Raw genomic sequence first — 19,850 nt, 5'->3', positions numbered from 1 at the left:
CGTATGTGTATGTATGTGTGTATGTGTTACATGGCCGTGTCCATACTGTAGCTGTTGACGTGTTTTCTCTCTGTCCTGTGAACGTGTCCTCCTACTCCTCTTCCTCCTCCTCCTCCTCCTCCTCCTCCTTCCTTCCATCCAGGAGATTCCTGAAGGGGATCAGGTAGGACAGCAACATGAGCACACCATGATACGGCTGCTACAGACTCGTCTACCTCCCTCACTCACTCCTCACTCTTTACTTCTCCCTCTCTACTTCTCTCTCTCAGTTCGGGCGATATGGATTAACAATGTTTCTCAATTCTTCTCACGCTATTGATTATTTGTGCAGCTTTGACTTGGGCACAAATTTGGTTCCAAATAAAGTGCCAAATATATGAGAAACTTTAAAAAGCTGCCACATTTTGTTATAAAATTCTTGAACACAATACGTAATAAACTTTGCCACATTTGCCGCATTTTGTCATAAGTTGTTACATATTGCATCAGTTATTACACAATTCGGGTGTTAGACTAAGATTTTTTTTTTCTTTTACAAAATTGTGGCAGATTATTACAAAATGCATTTTTTTTTTTTTTACATCATGTGGCGCTACAAGTTGTAGAATAAATCTAAATTGGGAATTTTAGGTAATTACATGTTCAAATATGTATTAATTTTAATATGGATAAAAAAAGGTTGTAGAAAAGTTAACAAATTGTGAGTGGGAAATATAAATCTGTGGTTTATTGTCAAGCAGACTGCTCCTCCTCCAAACTGCTTTAATGATAATTATAATAGTGTTTACCAAATATTTTAAACTCAGGGATGAAGTAAAGTTGCAAAAATGTGTAATAAAATTGATCCATAATACTTCACTGCTTTCATAATTTGATTGTAATGAAGATAAAGCTTTAAAAATCTAAGCTTTACAAATGAGAATAATAAAAGAGGATGTATGAGAATATTTCTACACATCATTTGCCCCTTTTTTAAATTTTCAAATGCTGAAAACGCACTCGGTTTCTTCCACTATTCAACCAGTTTTTCATATTTATAATTTGAATTCTCACTTAACATATAAGTCTTCCTTTTTTGTTTTAATTTAAATCATTTATTCCGTCTTGTTAATAGAAAATAGACCATGTCGCCTGACCTTATCGACCTCTCGGCTCTCGTCTATTAATCCTCCTCCTCCTACCTCTCTCTCACTCTCTCTTTCTTTATCTACCTCACTCTCTCTATCTCTCTCTGCTTTTTTTGACCAGCCCTTCATTGTTGCTGCTGCTTCTTTTTCTCCATCCCTAACAGAGATGTTATAATACAAAAAGCCATGACAATGCATCTTACCCACAGCTGGAAAACTAAGCAACAACAGCAACAACATCAGCCCGACTAATTTTCATTCAGCTTCCTTGGAAAAAACCTGCCTGGTACTAAAACAAAACAAACAAAACACAACAAAAAAACAGCACAAAGCCAAAGCAACCACTCACTCTGTCTCTCCTTCATCATCTTTAATTCTGGCCTCCTCCTCCTCCTCCATCTTCTCCTACTCAGCAGTGTGGATGAGAGACCTCGTCCTCCTCCTTCTGTGCTTCATCCCTCCATTTTTAATATTGTCCAACCACCACCACCACCATCATCATCATTCGTCCTGTGTGTTTCAGTGTTTCCAACCCCCTCGGTGTCACGTTTCGTTGTTGTTTTTTTGATGCAACTCGGCTCCATCTTTCGTTCTCTGGCTGTTCTGAATGAAGGGTTTATTCATTTATTAATTAATTTATCTTAATCTGTGTCTTGTTTTGATTTTGTGTGACGTTTTCTTCTCAAAAGGCGGGGATAGATGAGTGCAGGGGGGGAAAAGAGGTGAGGTGAGCTGAGCTTCGCACATTTCCTCCCTCTGCAGGCGGCGGGGGGTTTATTAACCAATCAGCTCCTTAGACACTGGGCTCCATCCTCCTCCCCACCTGAAAACAAAAAAACAAAACCAGCAGAGCAGACTGACGTATGGAGCAGCTACCGCGGCCTCATTACGAGTCCAGTCGCTGCAGGTCGTTGGTGATAATTATGTCATTAACTATTCCCTGTTATTATCACCCTGGTTTATGAGGGAGCACGTCGTCGTCGCCTCGACTCTGATTATGTTCATGCTGCTCTTTAACTTCCCGTTCTGCCCATAAAAGTCAAAGTAAAAGTTTGAAACTGTGGGAAAAAAAGTGTTTAATTTTTTGGATGAGAAGATGAACACCAGTGTCTTGTCTTTGTCGCAGCCTGTTAGCAGCTTAGCTCGGCATAAAAACCCCCAGAAAATAACATTAATAACAGGATAACGTGTTTGTTTTAATCTGTCAAGGATGGCAGAAATGGTCCTGAACGCACCACTCTGTAAAACCACGCACTGTTGTTTATTTACAGATTAAACAAAGAGGGGATAACGGTGTAATTATGCAGCTTTAGGGGGGTTTCTAGTAGGTGGATTCCCCTTTGTTTTTCAGTCTTTCTGTATTCAGTTTTCAGTATTTCTGCAGCCCAGTGTACAGATATGAAAAAGTTTTACTGATCTTCTCATCCAGTTCTCATGAAGAAAGCAGATAACTTAGGGATGCACGATAATTATCGGCCCGATATCAGGAAATTATGACGTCATTCCGAAAAGTCCGATATCATTAACCTGTTCACGCAGGCCCCCTAGTGGTTGGGACGCCGGCGTCCCAAATCAATAACACACGAACGGCGTCCTTAATATAACGAAAAGTAGGCATGCTGTAATTAAAACTCCACCACAGACCTTTTAAGGACACTTTCAGCAACAGGTAGAAAAAAAAATGAAGTTTCTAGGTGCTACGGTTTTTTCACAGTCACTGAAAATGTCTCAAACAATATCAGACTACGGCAGCCCGCAAGTGACGTCACGTCAACAACGAAGGTGATTTTATGTACCATCTGTACACCTCTTCTTTCACCACCAAAAAATCGTTTTCTGTCATATAAACAAAAGCAAAGCACAAAAATGCAGTTTTTACCCCATCAAAGGTTTAAACAAGCCTGCTCACTCAACAAAAACAAACCCGGAAGTCATTTTCGAGTGCCGAAAAAGACGGACAATAATCAATAATAGACCCACTAAAACACTGAATAAAATTACAAGCTTACCCTTTTTTAAAAGCTGAACATGTGCTCGAAAATAATCCATTGATTGATTTTATCCATCGTGACCAGATATTCCACGGCGTTTTACGTAACTCCGCAGTTCTAATACTACTCGCATTCTCCGGCAGACTGCGCACCCGCTTTGCGCATCTCTCGTCGCCTGTCAATCAAAGTCACGGGGGTGAAAACTTTTTGGTCCAATAGCAGAGACTCTAAGGTGTGACCTGATATATAATGATCCCTGATTGGGCAAAGCTTAAGCCTGCACCCAGCTGGTTCATGTGGTTCCCTCTCCCCCTAGTGTCAACATGTAAGCAATACAAGTCGACACAAAAAGTGTGTTTTTACTGCCCCAAGTTTAATTAAAAATAATAATAAACGACAAAATGAACTATTTCAAATGTCCTTGTTAATTTAAGCCATCACTGATGGTTGTGGGATGTTTACTTCTGGAGTTTTAAAGGAAAATAACAATATAATACAGGCGAAAATAGGTAAATTCATGTTTGGATGGGTTTTGGACACTAAATATTCATCCCCAGAAATAAAATTTTCAAATGGCATTTTACTTATGTAACTGGTGTTCCTAAAACCCATCAAGTGTGTGATTGGCCCCAATAGGTTATCTGTTGGAAAAAAAAAAAATCTCACTAAAATCTTGCAGTGTGCATTTTAGCCAAATTGGACAATTTTGGACAGGTTTTGCACACTGTACATCGCCAAGGGACACTGTTTGGAAAAACTCTATAGTGCCTCAGTAGTTTTACATATCAACCTAAAATTTGGTACATATGTGGACAGGGAGTGTGTGAACCATATATGTAAAATTCAACCTGTTTTATAATTAGGATTTTGATATATCACCTTTTCACCAAAAATTTCAAACTCGTTTTTTTTTTTTTCAAAAAAAAATAGCAATTCCAGAAGCCCATTTTTTTATGGAATGACTCAATTCAATATTTTATACATATAGATGTAAAGGGACAAAGGTTGTCTTTCATTTAAGCCATTAACCATAGTTGTGGGATTAGTACTTCTGTGGCTATTAAGCTTTAATTGCAGTGATACAAAAACAGGCGGAAATTGCCAAAAATGGCCTCTGCATGAAGAGGTTAACTTATCGGCCCGATAAGATTTAGTATATATTTTCGTCATTTTATATCAATAAGTAATGCAGCTTATTTAAATAGATGTTCATTTGAGATATAAAAAAGTTTAGTTTGATATCTTTTACCAAATGTTTGAAAGGCTTGCTAATAGAATATCTTCATTTGAGGAGTCAAAACTATATTTGGTTTTGTTTATAGTATTGATGTCATGATATATGTTAGGTCCTAATCTTTCTTATCTCCAGGTATGTTATCGGTTATCGGTAAAGTTATCGTGCATCCCTAAGATAAATGTAAACTTTGTCTTTACCACGGTTACCTTTTATAAACAAGAATAATCAAAATAGATCATAATTCAACTTCAATTTCAGCTACTTTCTCGGTGGAATCAACCCCGTTTAGTGCGTAAATCATTAATCTGACCATGTTTACGTCAAAATTTTGCTCAGTTTTTACAAATTTAAAGAGTTGATCTGTGTATTGGGGGGAGGAGGAGGAGGAGGAGGAGGCCGGTGTCTGGTGACCTGCTGCGTGGAGCTAGAAGTGAAAAAAGGAAAATGGTCACTGTCGTCTCGACGCCGTCACAGTCGGAGGGAAGAAACTTGTTCCCTTTGTGTAAAAACCAAAAGTTAAAGACATGAAGACGCTGACGATGATGACCACTCTTCCTCCTGACACGGGGTTGGCTGAGAGGGGAGAGGTGGGAGGGGCATGAGTCTATCCCTGAAGTAACAACTTGCTCCTTCTGGCTGCCACTCAAACAGAAACCCCCTCCCCCTCTGTCTCCTCCCTTCTTCTTTAACCCTTCAGTCTCCTCCGGTCGACCCTGCACCTCGATCTAACAACTTCCTCTCTATGTGTTTTTTTCTTTCTTCTTCCTCTTCTCCTTCTTCCTCCTCTCTGTGTGCGTGCGGCCCGTGATTGGTCCGTCAACAGAAGCAGAAGAACATCGCCGGAGCGCTGGCGTTCTGGATGGCCAACGCCTCCGAGCTGCTCAACTTCATCAAGCAGGACCGAGACCTGAGCCGCGTCACGCTGGACGCCCAGGACATCCTCGCCCATCTGGTGCAGATGGCCTTCAAGTCAGTCCCCTCTCCCCCCCGAGTGTGTGTGTGTAGGCTGGAATATCAAAGAGATGTTTTTCAGACAGACAGGGAAAGTCAGGGAAGTTTTCTGTGGAGGTGAACGAAGTGGAGGAAACTTCTTGAACCAATCAGATGAGAGTTAGAGGTTAAGAGATAAATATTGGAGCAGGCAAATAACACTAAAACAATACAAACAGAGACATAAGAGAAATAAATAAAAATAAAAGCACACTTGACTTTTGAATGACAAATATATGCAAATATACAGTAATGGTATAAATGGTGTAAAAGTATGTATGTATGTAAAGTATGGAAAAGTTAAAGTACAGTTGAATAAGGAGTATTATTATGAGCAGTCGATAAGTGCTATATGTTGTGTACTGTACACAGTGGTGAGATGGCATCCAGTCCAGTGAATGTGAGTCTGGATGTAATTAATCAATAAATATGTAAATACTGTAAAGGTGCAACATGAATACAGCTGCAGTGTGGTGAAAAAAACCGATGAGTATTTATTAAATGAGCAAAAAGCACAGGTTTGCATAAAATGTCTCACTTTATACATAGAGTTAAAGATTGATTATTGTTTATTTTGATCACATTAAAAAAAGAGAGAGAAAAGAAAAGACGTATAAAATAAATAACATGTGTTATAGTGCCCAAAAAACAAGACCAATATTCAAAAGGTACTTAATTGAACAGGAAATTATCATGTCACAGCAGCAAAGTAGCACATGCACACGAACACAGATACAGAAACATTACACATCTCTTTAAAATAGCATGAAATAACTGGATTAATAAAGAATAAAACAGTGCATAAGAAACTTGCAAATGCAATAATAAGGATAGGGACAATTCAATTGAAATTTATATTACTTTGTGGTGACAATTTTTACTCCTCGATAAATAAACAAAGTAAAAAGAAACACAATTTTCCAAGGTGACATTTTCAAAAATGTGGTGTTGTTAACCAGCAAGTAAAAAGTCAAGAATATTTAGTTTTTCATTATTAGAAAAATGTCAAAAGACCAAAAAGTATTCACATGGGAGAAAATAAAATGAGTCGAGCTTTGGTGTTCTTTCCACAGAAATCAATCAGATTTTTTCAACTACAAATTAAATTCTACATTAATTCAGAAAAACACAATCACATTGTGCTGCTTTGGACTTAGCGCATATGACATTATAATGATATGACATTATAATGAACAAACACACTTTTATTTGTGATATAAAAGAACATAGAGTGACTCGACTCGGTTCAGTTCCTGTGTTTGTTGAAACTAGTTTCAGCAGAGAGATTATTCATCACGTTAAATAAACACAGCGAAGCACAAAGGAAGAATCTTTTAATACCACAGGGGTTTAATGAACCAGAGCTCTGTCTGTTGTTTGATGATGATGATTTTTTTAATGTTTATTTTTTGTCTTTAACGACCTGCTGTGTGTGTGTGTGTGTGTGTGTGTGTGTGTGTGTTTCTTTGCAGGTACCTGGTTCACTGTCTCCAGGCTGATCTCAATAACTACATGCCTGCTTTCCTGGACGACCCCGAGGAGCACAACCCACAGAGACCCAAGATCGGTAAAATAAAAAACACAAACACACACGGTCGTACAAATCCCTATAGTCATAGCAGTAGGATCGTTACCTTTAATTGTCGGTGCAAGCTATTTTTAGAACGGTGGAGCAGAGCCGTGAGCTGCTCAGAGCTACGCTACGGAGGCTCATGGGATTTCTTGGTTTCCCTCATCAAACTCATCAAATACACAATCCAACAACTCCACAACGCTCTGGTGGACAAGTTGTGACCTGCACATTCACCACGCTATGAGATAATAACACAACGTTACCAGACAGAGTTGTTTTAGAGGGAAATACAGAGACTGCTTGATGAAAAACTGTCCCTGAAGACAATGTGCATCAGCAGTTTTGCATGAATTTCCCTCTAATAAAACAACTCTGTCTGGTAACGTTCTGTTATTATCTCATAGCGTGGTGAATGTGCAGGTCACAACTTGTCCACCAGAGCGTTTTGGAGTTGTTGGATTTTGTATTTGATGAGTTTGATGAGGGAAACCAAGAAATCCCATGAGCCTCCGTAGCGTAGCTCTGAGCAGCTCACAGCTCTTCTCCGCCGTTCTAAAAATAGCTTGCACCGACAAATAAAGGTAACGAACCTACTGCTATGACTATAGGGATTATGGCAATGGGCCAATTTGCCAAAATGTTGGAACTATCCCTTTAAAGACGGTGTGTCGACACCTTTCTGTCTTCCAGAGGACGTCCTGCACACGCTGACGGGGGCGATGTCGTTGCTGCGGCGGTGTCGGGTCAACGCCGCTCTGACCATCCAGCTGTTCTCGCAGCTCTTCCACTTCATCAACATGTGGCTCTTCAACAAGCTGGTGACGGACACGGACTCGGGCCTGTGCTGCCACTACTGGGGCGCCATCCTCCGCCAGCAGCTCAGCCACATCGAGGCCTGGGCCGAGAAGCAGGGGCTGGAGCTCGCCGCCGACTGCCACCTCAGCCGCATCGTCCAGGTGCGGTAGAAGATTTGTGTTTTATCTTGCATGACATCATCTTCTGCACACAGCGTTGTTTGATCAAGCTCGACTGGTCCGATAATCTCTGTGTCAACACGGGCAAACAAGCTGTCGTCAGCCTCTGATTATTGTATTGTTGAAGCTGAAGCGGAGCAGGGAGAGGGATGATGTCACAACAGGTGACCTTACCTGTTGATTCAGATTCAGATTCAGAATAACTTTATTTATCCCCGGAGGGAAAATGTTCTTTGTTACAAACTCCTGAAATATAAAAGAAATCAACACAAAGTTAGATGTACATAGGTAAATAGAATATAAAATATTAAGAAATATATATATATAAAAAACACTGTTTTTGATGTAGAAAACATGTAAAACAAGTAGAAAAAAACATTTTAATCGAAGTTATAGTTGTATTTTTAAAGACAAGTTTCATTTAATCTCTCAAATTCTAAGATTTAAAACTTTATTTATTCAAAATACGAACAATTTCTGTGAATGAATTGAGGCTGACACTTACGGCTTTGTGTGAAAACGTTAATAAAGGTTTACGAGGAGCCCGTAAGCAGAAAATTTAAGGGCGCACACCGTAAATCGACTGGCAAAGCAAATATTCCCATTTCCTTTTCAATCAATGAACCTCACACACATGACACCTGACACCTGTAATGACAGATTGAGTTGCCACTTTTACGTTTCACCACTGTTTTAAAGAAAAACCCGTCAAATTTACCGGTTGCACATGTGCAAGTTGGTGAAATTTAGGGGCAAAATGAGCCCATTTAAGGGGCAGTCTGGAGTCCTGTATAGAAATATACAGACAGTGTGTGTTTCATATGAGTCAGTGGTGTCAAACTCATTTTAGTTCAGGGGCCACACTCAGCGCAGTTTGATCTAAAGTCGGCTGTACCAGTGAAATAATAGCATGAAAACCTATAAATAATGAAAACCCTTTGTTTTGTTTGCGGTCCAGGCCACCACCCTCCTCACCATGGACAAGTACTCCATGCAGGACGTTCAGAACATCCACAACACCTGCTTCAAGCTCAACTCGCTGCAGCTCCACGCACTCATGACCAACTACCACTGTGCTCCGGACGAGCCTTACATCCCGCCGGTAAGACACACACACACACACACACACACACACACACACACACACACACACACACACACACACACACACACACACACACACACTGGGTTATCTGTCCTGTTGTCCTCCTGGGTGAAGGAAGGAATGAAGGGAAAGAAGGAAGGAAGGCAGGAAGGAAGGACAGAAGGAAGGGGAAACTAAGGAAAGATAGAAGGAGGGAGGGAACAGATTGGGTTAATTGGGTCAAAAAGGAAAGAAGGGAAGGAGGGAACAGATTTGTTCAAGGAAGGAAGAAGAAGGAAGGAAGGAAGGAAGGAAGGAAGGAAGGAAGGAAGGGAGGGGAAAAGGATTGTGGAAAGAAAGAAGGAGGGAGGGAACAGATTGGGTCAAGAAGGAAGAAAGAAGGAAGGGAAAAGGGAAGGAAAGAAAGATGGAGGGATGGAACATATTGGGTCAATTGGGTCAAAAAGGAAGGAAGGAAGGACAAAGGGAAAGATGGGAGGAAAGAAGGAAGGGGAAAAGGAAGGATAGATAGAAGGAGGGAGGGAACAGATTCGTTCAAGGAAGAAAGAAGGAGGAAGGAAGAAGGGAAAGAAGGAATGGAAAAGGAAAGAAAGATGGAGGGAGGGAACAGATCAGGTCAATTGGATCAAAAGAGGGAAGAAGAAGAAGTAAGGACGAAGGGACGGAAGGAAGGATGGAGGAAGGGAACAGATTGGGTCAGTTTGACCCAGAAGGACAACAGGAGGGTTAATACTTCAGCTTTGAGTACAAGAAGTGGTGCGATATTAAATGTAACTGTGTGTGTGTGTAGGAGTTGATAGACCACGTGGTGGCGGTGGCGGAGAACACGGCGGACGAGCTGGCGAGGAGCGACGGGCGCGAGGTGCAGCTGGAGGAGGACCCCGACCTGCAGCTGCCCTTCCTGCTGCCCGAGGACGGATACTCGTGCGACGTGGTGCGCAACCTCCCCAACGGCCTGCAGGACTTCCTGGACCCGCTGCTGCAGAGAGGTACCGGCATTTAATCACATGATATTACTGTTGTTTTTCAAAATAAAAGCACAGTGTTGAGATAAAGTTGATGTAGTATGTTCCCTGTGTAGCTATATGTTGTATTTTACAGTTTATTCTGCTTTAAAGTTGAAACAGTTAGGGGATTAAACTAGAGCTGCGACAATTAATCGAAAATTAATCAATTATTAAATTAATTGTCAACTATTTTGATAATCTAATAATCAGTTTGAGTAGTTTAAGAAAAAATGAGTCAAAATTCTCTGATTCAAGCTTCTTAAATGTGAATATTTCTGGTTTCTTTGTTCCTTTATGACAATAAACTGAGTCCCTCTTTGGTTTGTGGACAAAACAAGACATTTGAGGACGTCATCTTGTCATTTTTCAAAAAAATTTTAACATTTTATTGACCAAACAACTAATCGATTAATCGTTTAAATAATCGTCAGATTAATCGATAATGAAAATAATCGTTAGTTGCAGCCCTAGATTATAAACACTGGAGTGCCCTTGAGCAAGGACCTTAACCCTCAGCTCTCCCTCTGTTATTGTACTGAGCAGCTTCTACTACACAGAATAGGCAATAAATAGATAATCAGTTCATCATTTGAACAACTTTGTCTTGCAAAAATCCCAAATATTCATTGAAATCAGCTTCTTAATTCTCACCATTTAACACATTTTTATTATTTTGAACAATGAATTCAGTTTTATTGAAGAAATAATTGGCACATTTGACTAAAATCTGAAAAAAAAAAACAATTTTTTTTGCATATTTTAGACAAATGTGCCAATTATTTCTTCAATTTTAACACTTTTAATGTGTGTAAGTTGCATCACAGCACTGGATATTTGATATTACACCAGGTGCAACACTTTAATTTAACTTTAAACTGTTTAAAATGTATGAAGACGTTGTGATTTCATGGTTTTCAGGATGTTACTTTAAGGTGAGAAGAAAAAGATGCAGAGGAGTTCACTCTGCTCTACAGCTTGTGTTGTTAACCACGTGTACATTTACTGTAAATAACTCTGTGTGTGTGTGTTTTGTCCCAGGTTTCTGCAGGTTAACGCCCCACCCGCGCTCCCCCGGTACCTGGACCGTTCACTTTGAAGGAGCCGACTGCGACAGTCACTTCTCTGCAGCTGACAACTCTGAACTGGTACGACACACACACAACACACTCTCTCTCTTCCTAAACCACCGTGTGTGTGTGTGTGTGTGTGTGTGTGTGTGTGTGTGTGTGTGTGTGTGTGTGTGTGTGTGTGTGTGTGTGTGGTGCATGCTGGGTAAAGAGCAGCTCCAGTAGCTGAGTCATGCGAGCAGAGTGGACACTGACAGTGGATGTGACAGCAGCTCAGACGAGGACACGTCAGGACTCTGGAGCTTTTTATTCACACAACAAACATGAAGCTCTTTCATCCCGTTGTTGCTCCACATCTGAGTTTTTATATCCAATTACACAGTTTAACTAAACCTGACGTCCTCAATGAAATCTAACTCACTACATAACTTTATTTATGTGGTTGTTTTCTTCTTATCTTAATTTATCTTATCTAATCTTTCCCCTAACAAAGTTACAAAGTAAAACCAGATTTTCAAAAGGAGACTAGAGCATAAAAACCGAGTAGAGCAGCATAAATGATGCAAAAAGATCTGAAAATAAGAGTAAAACCATCATTTGGGGTGAAATTATGTAAATAAAACATATAATTTTGTAATTTAAGAGTCAAAACAGTGTAACAGCTCCATTGTTTTTCAACAATCAGTTCACTTTTTTAGTATTATCCGTCTTTTCAGTGTAAAAATTAGAACACAAGAAGTAGCTCCAGTTACATGTGTATACACAGTATTATATGACATACTGTATTTTCCGGACTATACTGTAAGTTGCGCTTTTTTTAGTAGTTTGGCTGGCCATGCAACCTATATTTTGAAGTGACTTATATATCAAAAATATACGCTACTGTATGTCGTCTATGACGCCGTACGGTGTGGCGACTTCCTCGCTAAATCTGGCGACTTTCCAACCCCTCTTGCCAACTTTTTTTTTGTCAAAAGCGACTAGCGACAAATCTAGTGACTTTTCCCGGTGTTGTTACAAACGTTTCTAGTTTGGAGACTTTCTTTCTTTCTTTCTTTCTTGACCCGGCCTGTAGTAGGCTATTTGGTACCGGCCTTTATTTGTTCATGTAAACAAAGCCCCGGCCATTACGTATATGAGACCCGGCTATTAATTAAATGTTTCAAAAATAAATGCGAATTATAGACCGATGCAACTTATATATGTTTTTTTTCCTCTTCATGACGTATTTTTTGATAGATGCAACAAATACTCCAGTGCGACATACAGTCCGGAAAATATGGTACACATGGTACACAATATTGATAATAATAAACAAACATGTCGACATGTTACAGTTAAATAAATACAATGCGACACGTTTCCTTCTATTAAAGTTCTAAAAAGCTGCTTTCAGCCTCTGTCTCCGTCTCTGCTGCTCGTCTCTCCACCGCAGAGCTCAGGAGAGTAAATTACAGTGGATTTACAGGGTTTAAGAGAGAGAGCGAGTGTGTGTGTGTGTGTGTGTGTGTGTGAGCTACAGTAGTGAAGACGTGACCGAGATAAAAAACACACACACGCACACACACACACACACACACACACACACACACACACACACACACACACACACACACACACACACACACAGAGGATCAGTTTCAGGTGAGTTCAAGACTAAAAAAGGTAAAACATTCCTGCAGAGCCGAGCGACGGCCGAGTCGACATAGTTTGACTATTTTTAGAAAAAGGTTTGGACCTGGAAGTTTCTTTGATTGTGATCCAGAGGTGGGTAGGTGTGTGCGTGCGTGCGTGCGTGCGTGTGTGTGTGTGCGTGTGTGTGTGTGGTCTCTCAGTCGGGAGGCAGTGATTACAGTGACTTCAGAAGGGGCAATTTACTTTTCATAACAACCCCCACACACACACACACACACACACACAACACCAATCACACTGCAGAAGTTAGTTAGTTAGTTAGACGTATGGAGCCGTAAATGATAGACCTGCACGCACACACACACACACACACACACACACACCACTTCCTCTGTAATTGGTCTGTTTATCTCTGCTCTACTATTTCATGACTGTAGTCTCGACATAATGCAGGCGTCACACACACACACACACACACACACGGTTTGATTAATGTGTGTGTGTTGAGGCAGGAGGGGGGAGGGGCTCTTGTGCCACCAGTCACAGGTCCGGCTCTCTTTACATTACACTACACTTTAAAGGGATAGTTCAACATTTTGGCAAATTGGCCCCATTGCCATAATCCCTATATTTATAGCAGTAGGTTCGTTACCTTTAATTGTCGGTGCAAGCTATTTTTAGAACGGCGGAGCAGAGCCGTGAGCTGCTCAGTGGGATTTCTTGGTTTCCCTCATCAAACAACAGAGGTAAATTCATGCAAAACAGCTGATGCACGTTGCCTTCAGGGACAGTTTTTCATCAAGCAGTCTCTGAATTTCCCTCTAAAACAACTCTGTCTGGTAACGTTCTGTTATTATCTCATAGCGTGGTGAATGTGCAGGTCACAACTTGTCCACCAGATCGTTGTGGAGTTGTTGGATTGTGTATTTGATGAGTTTGATGAGGGAAACCAAGAAATCCCATAATGAGCCTCCGTAGCGTAGCTCTGAGCAGCTCACGGCTCTGCTCCGCCGTTCTAAAAATAGCTTGCACCGACAATTAAAGGTAACGAACCTACTGCTATGACTATAGGGATTATGGCAATGGGGCCAATTTGCCAAAAATGTTGAACTATCCCTTTAATAATAACTCTTTCAGTATCACTGTGGCGTTGCCGTAGCAACAGCTGTGTTTGTGTACTTGTTGTGTTGTTTGGTTCTGGAGGGAAGAAAAAAAAAACAGCTCGCTCTTGATTTGCTGCACACACAAACACGCACACAGAGCAGCAACAGAGTGTGTGTGTTTGTCCTGCAGCGTCTTTTGTCAGAATATTTATTTTTCATCATGTGGGAAACCTCGACAACACACACACACACACACACACACACACACACACACATGTACACGCACACACATGCTCTCCTTCTCTTTCTTTTTCTTTCTTTGTTTCTCCCTCTCTTTCTCCACCCAGTCGCCCAGCCCTGTTCAAATGAGCCTTGCTGTGTGTATATGTGTGTGTGTTTGTGTCTTTGTGTATACAGTGTGTGTGTGTGTGTGTATGTGTGTGTGTGTGTGTGTGTGTGTGTGTGTGTGTGTGTGTGTGTGTGTGTGTGTGTGTGTGTGTGTGTGTGTGTGTGTGTGTGTGTGTGTAGCCATGATGTGGTTTTCATTCTTGACTCTCGTCCAGCGACCACAGGTTCCTCTGTGGTCTTCCCCTTTTCCCCTTCATCCCTCCTTCATTCCTCCCCTCCCTGTTCTCATCCCTCCCTCTTTTTTACTCCACCGATTTTTTTTCCCCTCTCAACACACACACACACTCACTCACTCACACAGACACACACACACACAGAGTCGACTGTCGAGCTTCTTCTCCCTGAGGCAGTTCGGACGCTCGTACGACGCAGCAGCAGCAGAACAAGAAGACGAAGACGAAGCGGCTTCAACAACTAAACTCACAAGTTTCTGTTCTGTGTCTCGTCTCTCTTCTCAGCCAATGAGGAAGGACCCGGAGGTTGTCACGGTAACCCTGAAGAAGCACAATGGCATGGGCCTCAGCATCGTGGCCGCCAAGGTAAGAGAACGCCACCTCGAACAAGTGTGCGTGTGTGTCTAAGTGTGAAGTGTGTTTGTGTGTGTGGATCGATGTGTTTCTGACAGGAAATGCAAAAAATAACGGAGATGTTTTCATCGCAGCTGTCGAGTGTGTTGGGCTTGTTTCAATGTGTGTGTGTGTGTCAGCGTGTGTGTGTGTGTGTCACACACACACACACACAGAGTTTGAGTGTTGAGTCTGACGGCGGCTCAGAGACTAAACAGCGACGCTGCAGAGAAACGCCTGGACACAAACTCTGCTCTGTTCACTTTGCTGCTGCTGCTGCTGCTGCTGCTGTGGAGGGGTGGAGGATGGGGGGGGGTCATGCTGCTGTCGGTCCACATGTTTTATTTATTGACACAACAGAAGCTCCTGCAGAACAAAGTGTTTTAGTGTGAATGTGCACCGGGCGGTCGGGTTCATTAAGATTCATGCATCTCCAACTATTATTCGGTGCAAATTCAATTGTTTTTACTGTGAAAAAGTAACTTTACACTGTGTCGGACTGGATTAACTGTTTGGCCTAAAGGAGAAGAGACAATGAGGATGAAGAATAAGTTTCATCCAACAACAGTTTGTCAAGAAAAATGACCATAAAGAGAATCAGCACCACTTATAAAACACTGTCAGAGCTGCAAGGTGGCGCCACCTGCTGTTTAACGTCGGTACTGCAGAGAAAACTTGTCAAACTCAGATCAAAAGATCATTTTTAAGTTGTTGAAATGTGGTTCATGTGGAGAGGACGGTTAAAAATCTACTCCGTACAGGTTTTACAGATGTTTTAAGGCCTTAAAAGTCAAACATATCATTTGTTTTTTACACATAACGAGCTCATGAGCTGGAATAATAATCGATTAAGTGATTGACAGGAAGCAGGATGTCAAATCTGGGTGCAGCTTCTCAGTTTATTTCTGCCTCATGATCGGTTTTATATCTTTAATCTATTTACCTATAGCCATCAGGCTTTTTATTTCTTCCTCAAATTAGCTGAAAGTAATGAAGTAATTTGTAGATAAGACAAATAATCTGATTCCATCATGTTGGATGTAATTTTAACTTCATGAACCAACAGAGACTGAGATTTATACATGAATAAAACGTATAAAATGAAACTTAAAGCATCAAGATAAAGATATGTTCAACTGAAGCTGTAGAAGCAGCAGGTAAAAACTGTGTTTAATCAAGTTCATTAAAAAAGCTGTAGGCGTCGACTCGTCGTCATGTGACCCGGTCGCGAGTGGGTGGATCAACATCATCATCATCATCATCACTTTTTAATTTCACGTTGGAGGCGATCGGCCGACTCTAACTGAGGAGGATGAAATGAAACATAAAGGAGAGTGTGAACAGGTTTTTAGCCGCTTCAGCTTCACGACGTTTCACCTTCAGATTTTAATTTAATTTAAAAAATGTCTGAGGGAATTCAAGTCAATTAAAATATAATATAAGACTGGAGAATTGAGCTCAATCGGATCATGTTATTGCATTGGTTTTATATCTCAGTTTTTTACCTGGTTAAATGAAGGATATTGATTGATTGATTGATTGATTGATTGATTGATTGATTGATTGATTGATTGATTGATTGATTGATTGAAAAAACGGTGAAAGAAGAGAAACATCCACTTCCTTCCTGAGAGGAGGAAACCCTCCGGCTGCAGCGTTACATTACGTCATCACACGTGAAAAAAAGAAAAAATGTTCCTTTAAGTAGAGCAGGAACAGGAGAGAGTGTGTGTGTGTGTTTGTGTGTGTGTGTGTGCTTATTGTCAATGAACAGAGAGACGGTGATGTCGTCGGTTGTTGATACACAGGTGTGTGTGTCTGTGTGTGGTCGTGTTTTTCTGCTGCAGCTTCTTAATGAGTGTTTTGGGGGGAAAAGTGGGCGTCGTTTTCTGACTTAAGACTGGTGTGTGTGAGTTTCCTGTTGCCCTGTGTGCGTGTATATGTGTGTGTAGTGTGCATGTTCGTGTGTGTGTGTGTGTGTGTGTGTGTGTAGAGAGAGAGGAAGGACGTACTGAGGGAAACCTCCTGTCTGTTTATTTTCAAAGCTGTGTGGAGCGAATGAGGAGGAGAACAGGCAAGAAGAGAGAGAGAGGGAGTTAGTTAGAGTGTGTGTGTGATAGAGAGTGTGTGTCTGCGTGTGTGAAAGAGAGAGAGCAAATGTGTGTGTGTGATAGAGAAAGAGAGAGAGAGTGTGCGAGTGCGTTTGTGTGTGTGTGTGTGTGTGTGTTAGGAACGTCAGGTAGAGACAGTTTAGTCAAACAGCAGCCTGAGCTCCGTCCTGTTATATAACCCTCAGTGTGTGTGTGTTAATGTGTGTGTGTCTGTCAGTGTCAGTCAGTGTGTGGGTGTGTTCCTGGATCAGTGTGTGTGTGTGTGTGTTATTTGCCCGTCGGAGCGGCAGCAGCAGCAGCTCCACCTCCACCTCAGTCTGACCAGCTGCCGTCGTCCCCGGCGACGACGCTTCACCTCTGGATCTGCTCCTGCATTTTTCTCTCTGTTTCTCCACAAACTCGCTGCCGTTAGGAATTTTTCCTGCACTCGGGAACGTTTAAGGAATTTATTTATTATCTCCTTCTTTTTTTTACCTTTTTAACATTTTTAACCCTCGAACACTGGAATCTACTCAACATTTCAACATTTCAACTCAAAACTACGTCTTTTTTAGTAGATCTCCTTTAATCCTTTACCTATTTTAAATTTTTTTTCTTTTTACACATTTTTTTCCCCCCCAAAAAATATGATCCGCGCTACATTTCCAACCTTTTTTTTTGTTTTTTCCACCCCACTTTTCCATGTGTAAAGTGTAAACAGTGATTTGAAACACTGATGTGCAGCTGGATGGATCTCTGCCAGCTGCTGTAGTTGTAGTTTTTTTTTTTTTTTTTTGGGGACTTGTCCGTGCACGTTAGCAGGTTGAACCCCTCCCTGAAGTTTGAAGAGTGTGCAGTTTGTGTGTGTGTGTGTGTGTGTGTGTGTGTGTGTGTCCCGGGGTGGACGTCCCAGTCGGTGTGGACGACCGACAGCAGCAGCAGCAGCAACATGTGGTTTTCTGTGGTGGGAAGGAAAGACGAGCAGCAGGTAACGAAACAAACTGGTTTTTATCTGATGAGATAATTAGTAGAATAAAAAAATGACTTGACAGGTGTGAGTGAGTTGTGGTTAAGATGTCGGAAATGTTTCGCTTGTATCTTGATCGGCCAGATTTCCTAATTTTCTCACACATCGACACGTGTGTGTGATATTCCCCCGGTGTGGATTCAGTCGTCCCTCTTCTCTGTTTGTCTTCTGCTTAATGGTTAAACTGAAAGTACACAGAAGAAACACAGAAACAGAGAACAGTCTGAAGTTTAAATGAGACGGATTCTGCTGCAAAAAATGAAATGAAATAAGAATGAATGACATGTTGGAGTTGGTTTTAGAAAGAGGAGGAGGAAGAGGAGGAGGAGGGTTAGGAGGTGTTTGTTGTTGAGGAAACATCTGAACTCTGTTTCTCTGGGACAAAAAGCTCCTGTCAGATTATAAATAGCCGTATTGTGTCACAGGTGGTCGAAGCCGACGGCGGTGTTGTTGGCGACGGCGTCACATTCAACATGATGAATATGTTTTTTAAAGCTGGTTTTTACCCCCTGTTTTAAAACTTGTGTGTTTGTGCTGCTGGTTTTGTGTTTGTCTTTTCCTCTGGTCAGCTGGAGATGAGGAAACTCTCGTCCTCCTCCTCCTCCTCTTGTGTCGGTGCGTTTGCTCATTTATCTGTTTCTGTGAAGTCCAGAACATTCCTTCTGCTCAGATTAGAAACAACCAGAGCGTTTCACAATGTCATCAAACAGGAGGAGGAAACTTCAAAACCCAACTTTATTTTTTTTTAAATCCAGTAATTTACTTCTACTTTAGTTGACCTTTTAGTTTACAAAGGTTTGTTGTGTCGACTTGTGTGCAATGGCAGTAAAGCTTCATCTTCTTCTTACCTGCTCTTCATTATCATCCGATTTCTATCGACCATAGAGCTACACATCATCACCTTTGTTACTTTAACTTAGGTTTACATGATAAACTTGCTAAAATACGTTGTAAAAATGCATTACAATGAGAAATATTATCTTATATCACAATATTTATGTGCAATATGATGCACTGTGCAGTCAAAATTAATAAAAAATAAAAATAGAGAATGGATTATTGTGCAGAATTCAACACTAGGATTGGTAAAAGTGGTTTTCATGGTTTATATTGTGAGGTTTTTAGTTTGTGAACGTTTTGCTGCATTTGTTCCATACGTTTCCACAGTGTGTGTCTGTGTGTGTGTGTGTGTGTGCATGTTCGTTTTGTTTGTTAGCTTATAGAACCGAGCTACACAGAAGTGGAACAATAGTATGAGAGCGTTTTACCCCCCGTGAGGGCGCGGACAATGGGAGGATGTACCGCACACACACACACACACGGACAGGCTTTCCTGTAAAGCTGCGGCGGTCGGGTCAGGAGTGTTTACTAGGTGTGTCAAAGAGAACGGTTGTGCGTCTTGGCGCTGGTTGTGAAGGCACCAGATCAGATCTGTGGAGGGTTTTTTGGCAGCTTGGTGTGGAAACAACAGAGACACGAAGTGAACGCCGTCTTCTCGTCTTCACACACTCAACACTCAGACACACACACAGAGGACAAACTGTGGAGGTTAAAACGTAGACGTTTCCTGGGGTTATCAGAGGACAGCGGCTCTATTTCCCACACACACATTCGTTCCAATCCTAGGATTGAAAAGGAGCAGGATGAAGAAAACTTATAATACCTACCTACCATTCTTAAAACAAAAGAACACATTATATCAGATGATATGCCAGTTTACAGCCGACAATATGCAACAAAAGAAAAATATCACTATCAGAATATTCATGAGTTTTGTTAATTAACAAGACGAGATAGATGCATTTCTTTCCTTTAGTTCCTCCTGAATCTAAACCAGTACGTTTTCCCTGCAGCTTCAGTTGTGTTGTGTGAAACGTGGATTGAGACGTGTTGACAGAAAGAGGACGTACGTTTCTGAATTGTGGGAAAACTGTGTTTCCCCCCGGATTA

At 41.2% G+C, this 19,850-nt stretch overlaps 2 protein-coding genes across 10 annotated transcripts in view; both read left to right on the top strand.

Annotated features, from left to right (window-relative positions):
* vgll2a (vestigial-like family member 2a) overlaps window positions 1-19,850 on the top strand; it is a 261,801-nt gene that overhangs the window by 126,264 nt on the left and 115,687 nt on the right. The gene's annotated exons all lie outside the window — the stretch shown is intronic.
* Window positions 1-19,850, top strand: part of afdna (afadin, adherens junction formation factor a) — a 129,717-nt gene that overhangs the window by 66,892 nt on the left and 42,975 nt on the right. For 7 of the 9 annotated variants that reach the window (XM_084000675.1, XM_084000673.1, XM_084000674.1 and 4 more), the window contains exons 15-22: window positions 143-163; window positions 5,179-5,324; window positions 6,818-6,912; window positions 7,609-7,874; window positions 8,851-8,994; window positions 9,788-9,986; window positions 11,043-11,149; window positions 14,676-14,756. In XM_084000675.1, coding sequence (XP_083856801.1) covers window positions 143-163; window positions 5,179-5,324; window positions 6,818-6,912; window positions 7,609-7,874; window positions 8,851-8,994; window positions 9,788-9,986; window positions 11,043-11,149; window positions 14,676-14,756 — 1,059 coding nt within the window. The remainder of the gene's footprint in view (window positions 1-142; window positions 164-5,178; window positions 5,325-6,817; window positions 6,913-7,608; window positions 7,875-8,850; window positions 8,995-9,787; window positions 9,987-11,042; window positions 11,150-14,675; window positions 14,757-19,850) is intronic. The other 2 variants (XM_084000680.1, XM_084000677.1) reach the window with 1 other exon arrangement.

The sequence above is a fragment of the Trachurus trachurus genome (assembly GCF_905171665.1).
Source record: "Trachurus trachurus genome assembly, chromosome: 24".
Lineage (NCBI taxonomy): Eukaryota > Metazoa > Chordata > Actinopteri > Carangiformes > Carangidae > Trachurus > Trachurus trachurus.
The sequence above is the reverse complement of the archived record's forward strand: the minus strand, read 5'-3'. Positions and strand labels throughout refer to the sequence as shown.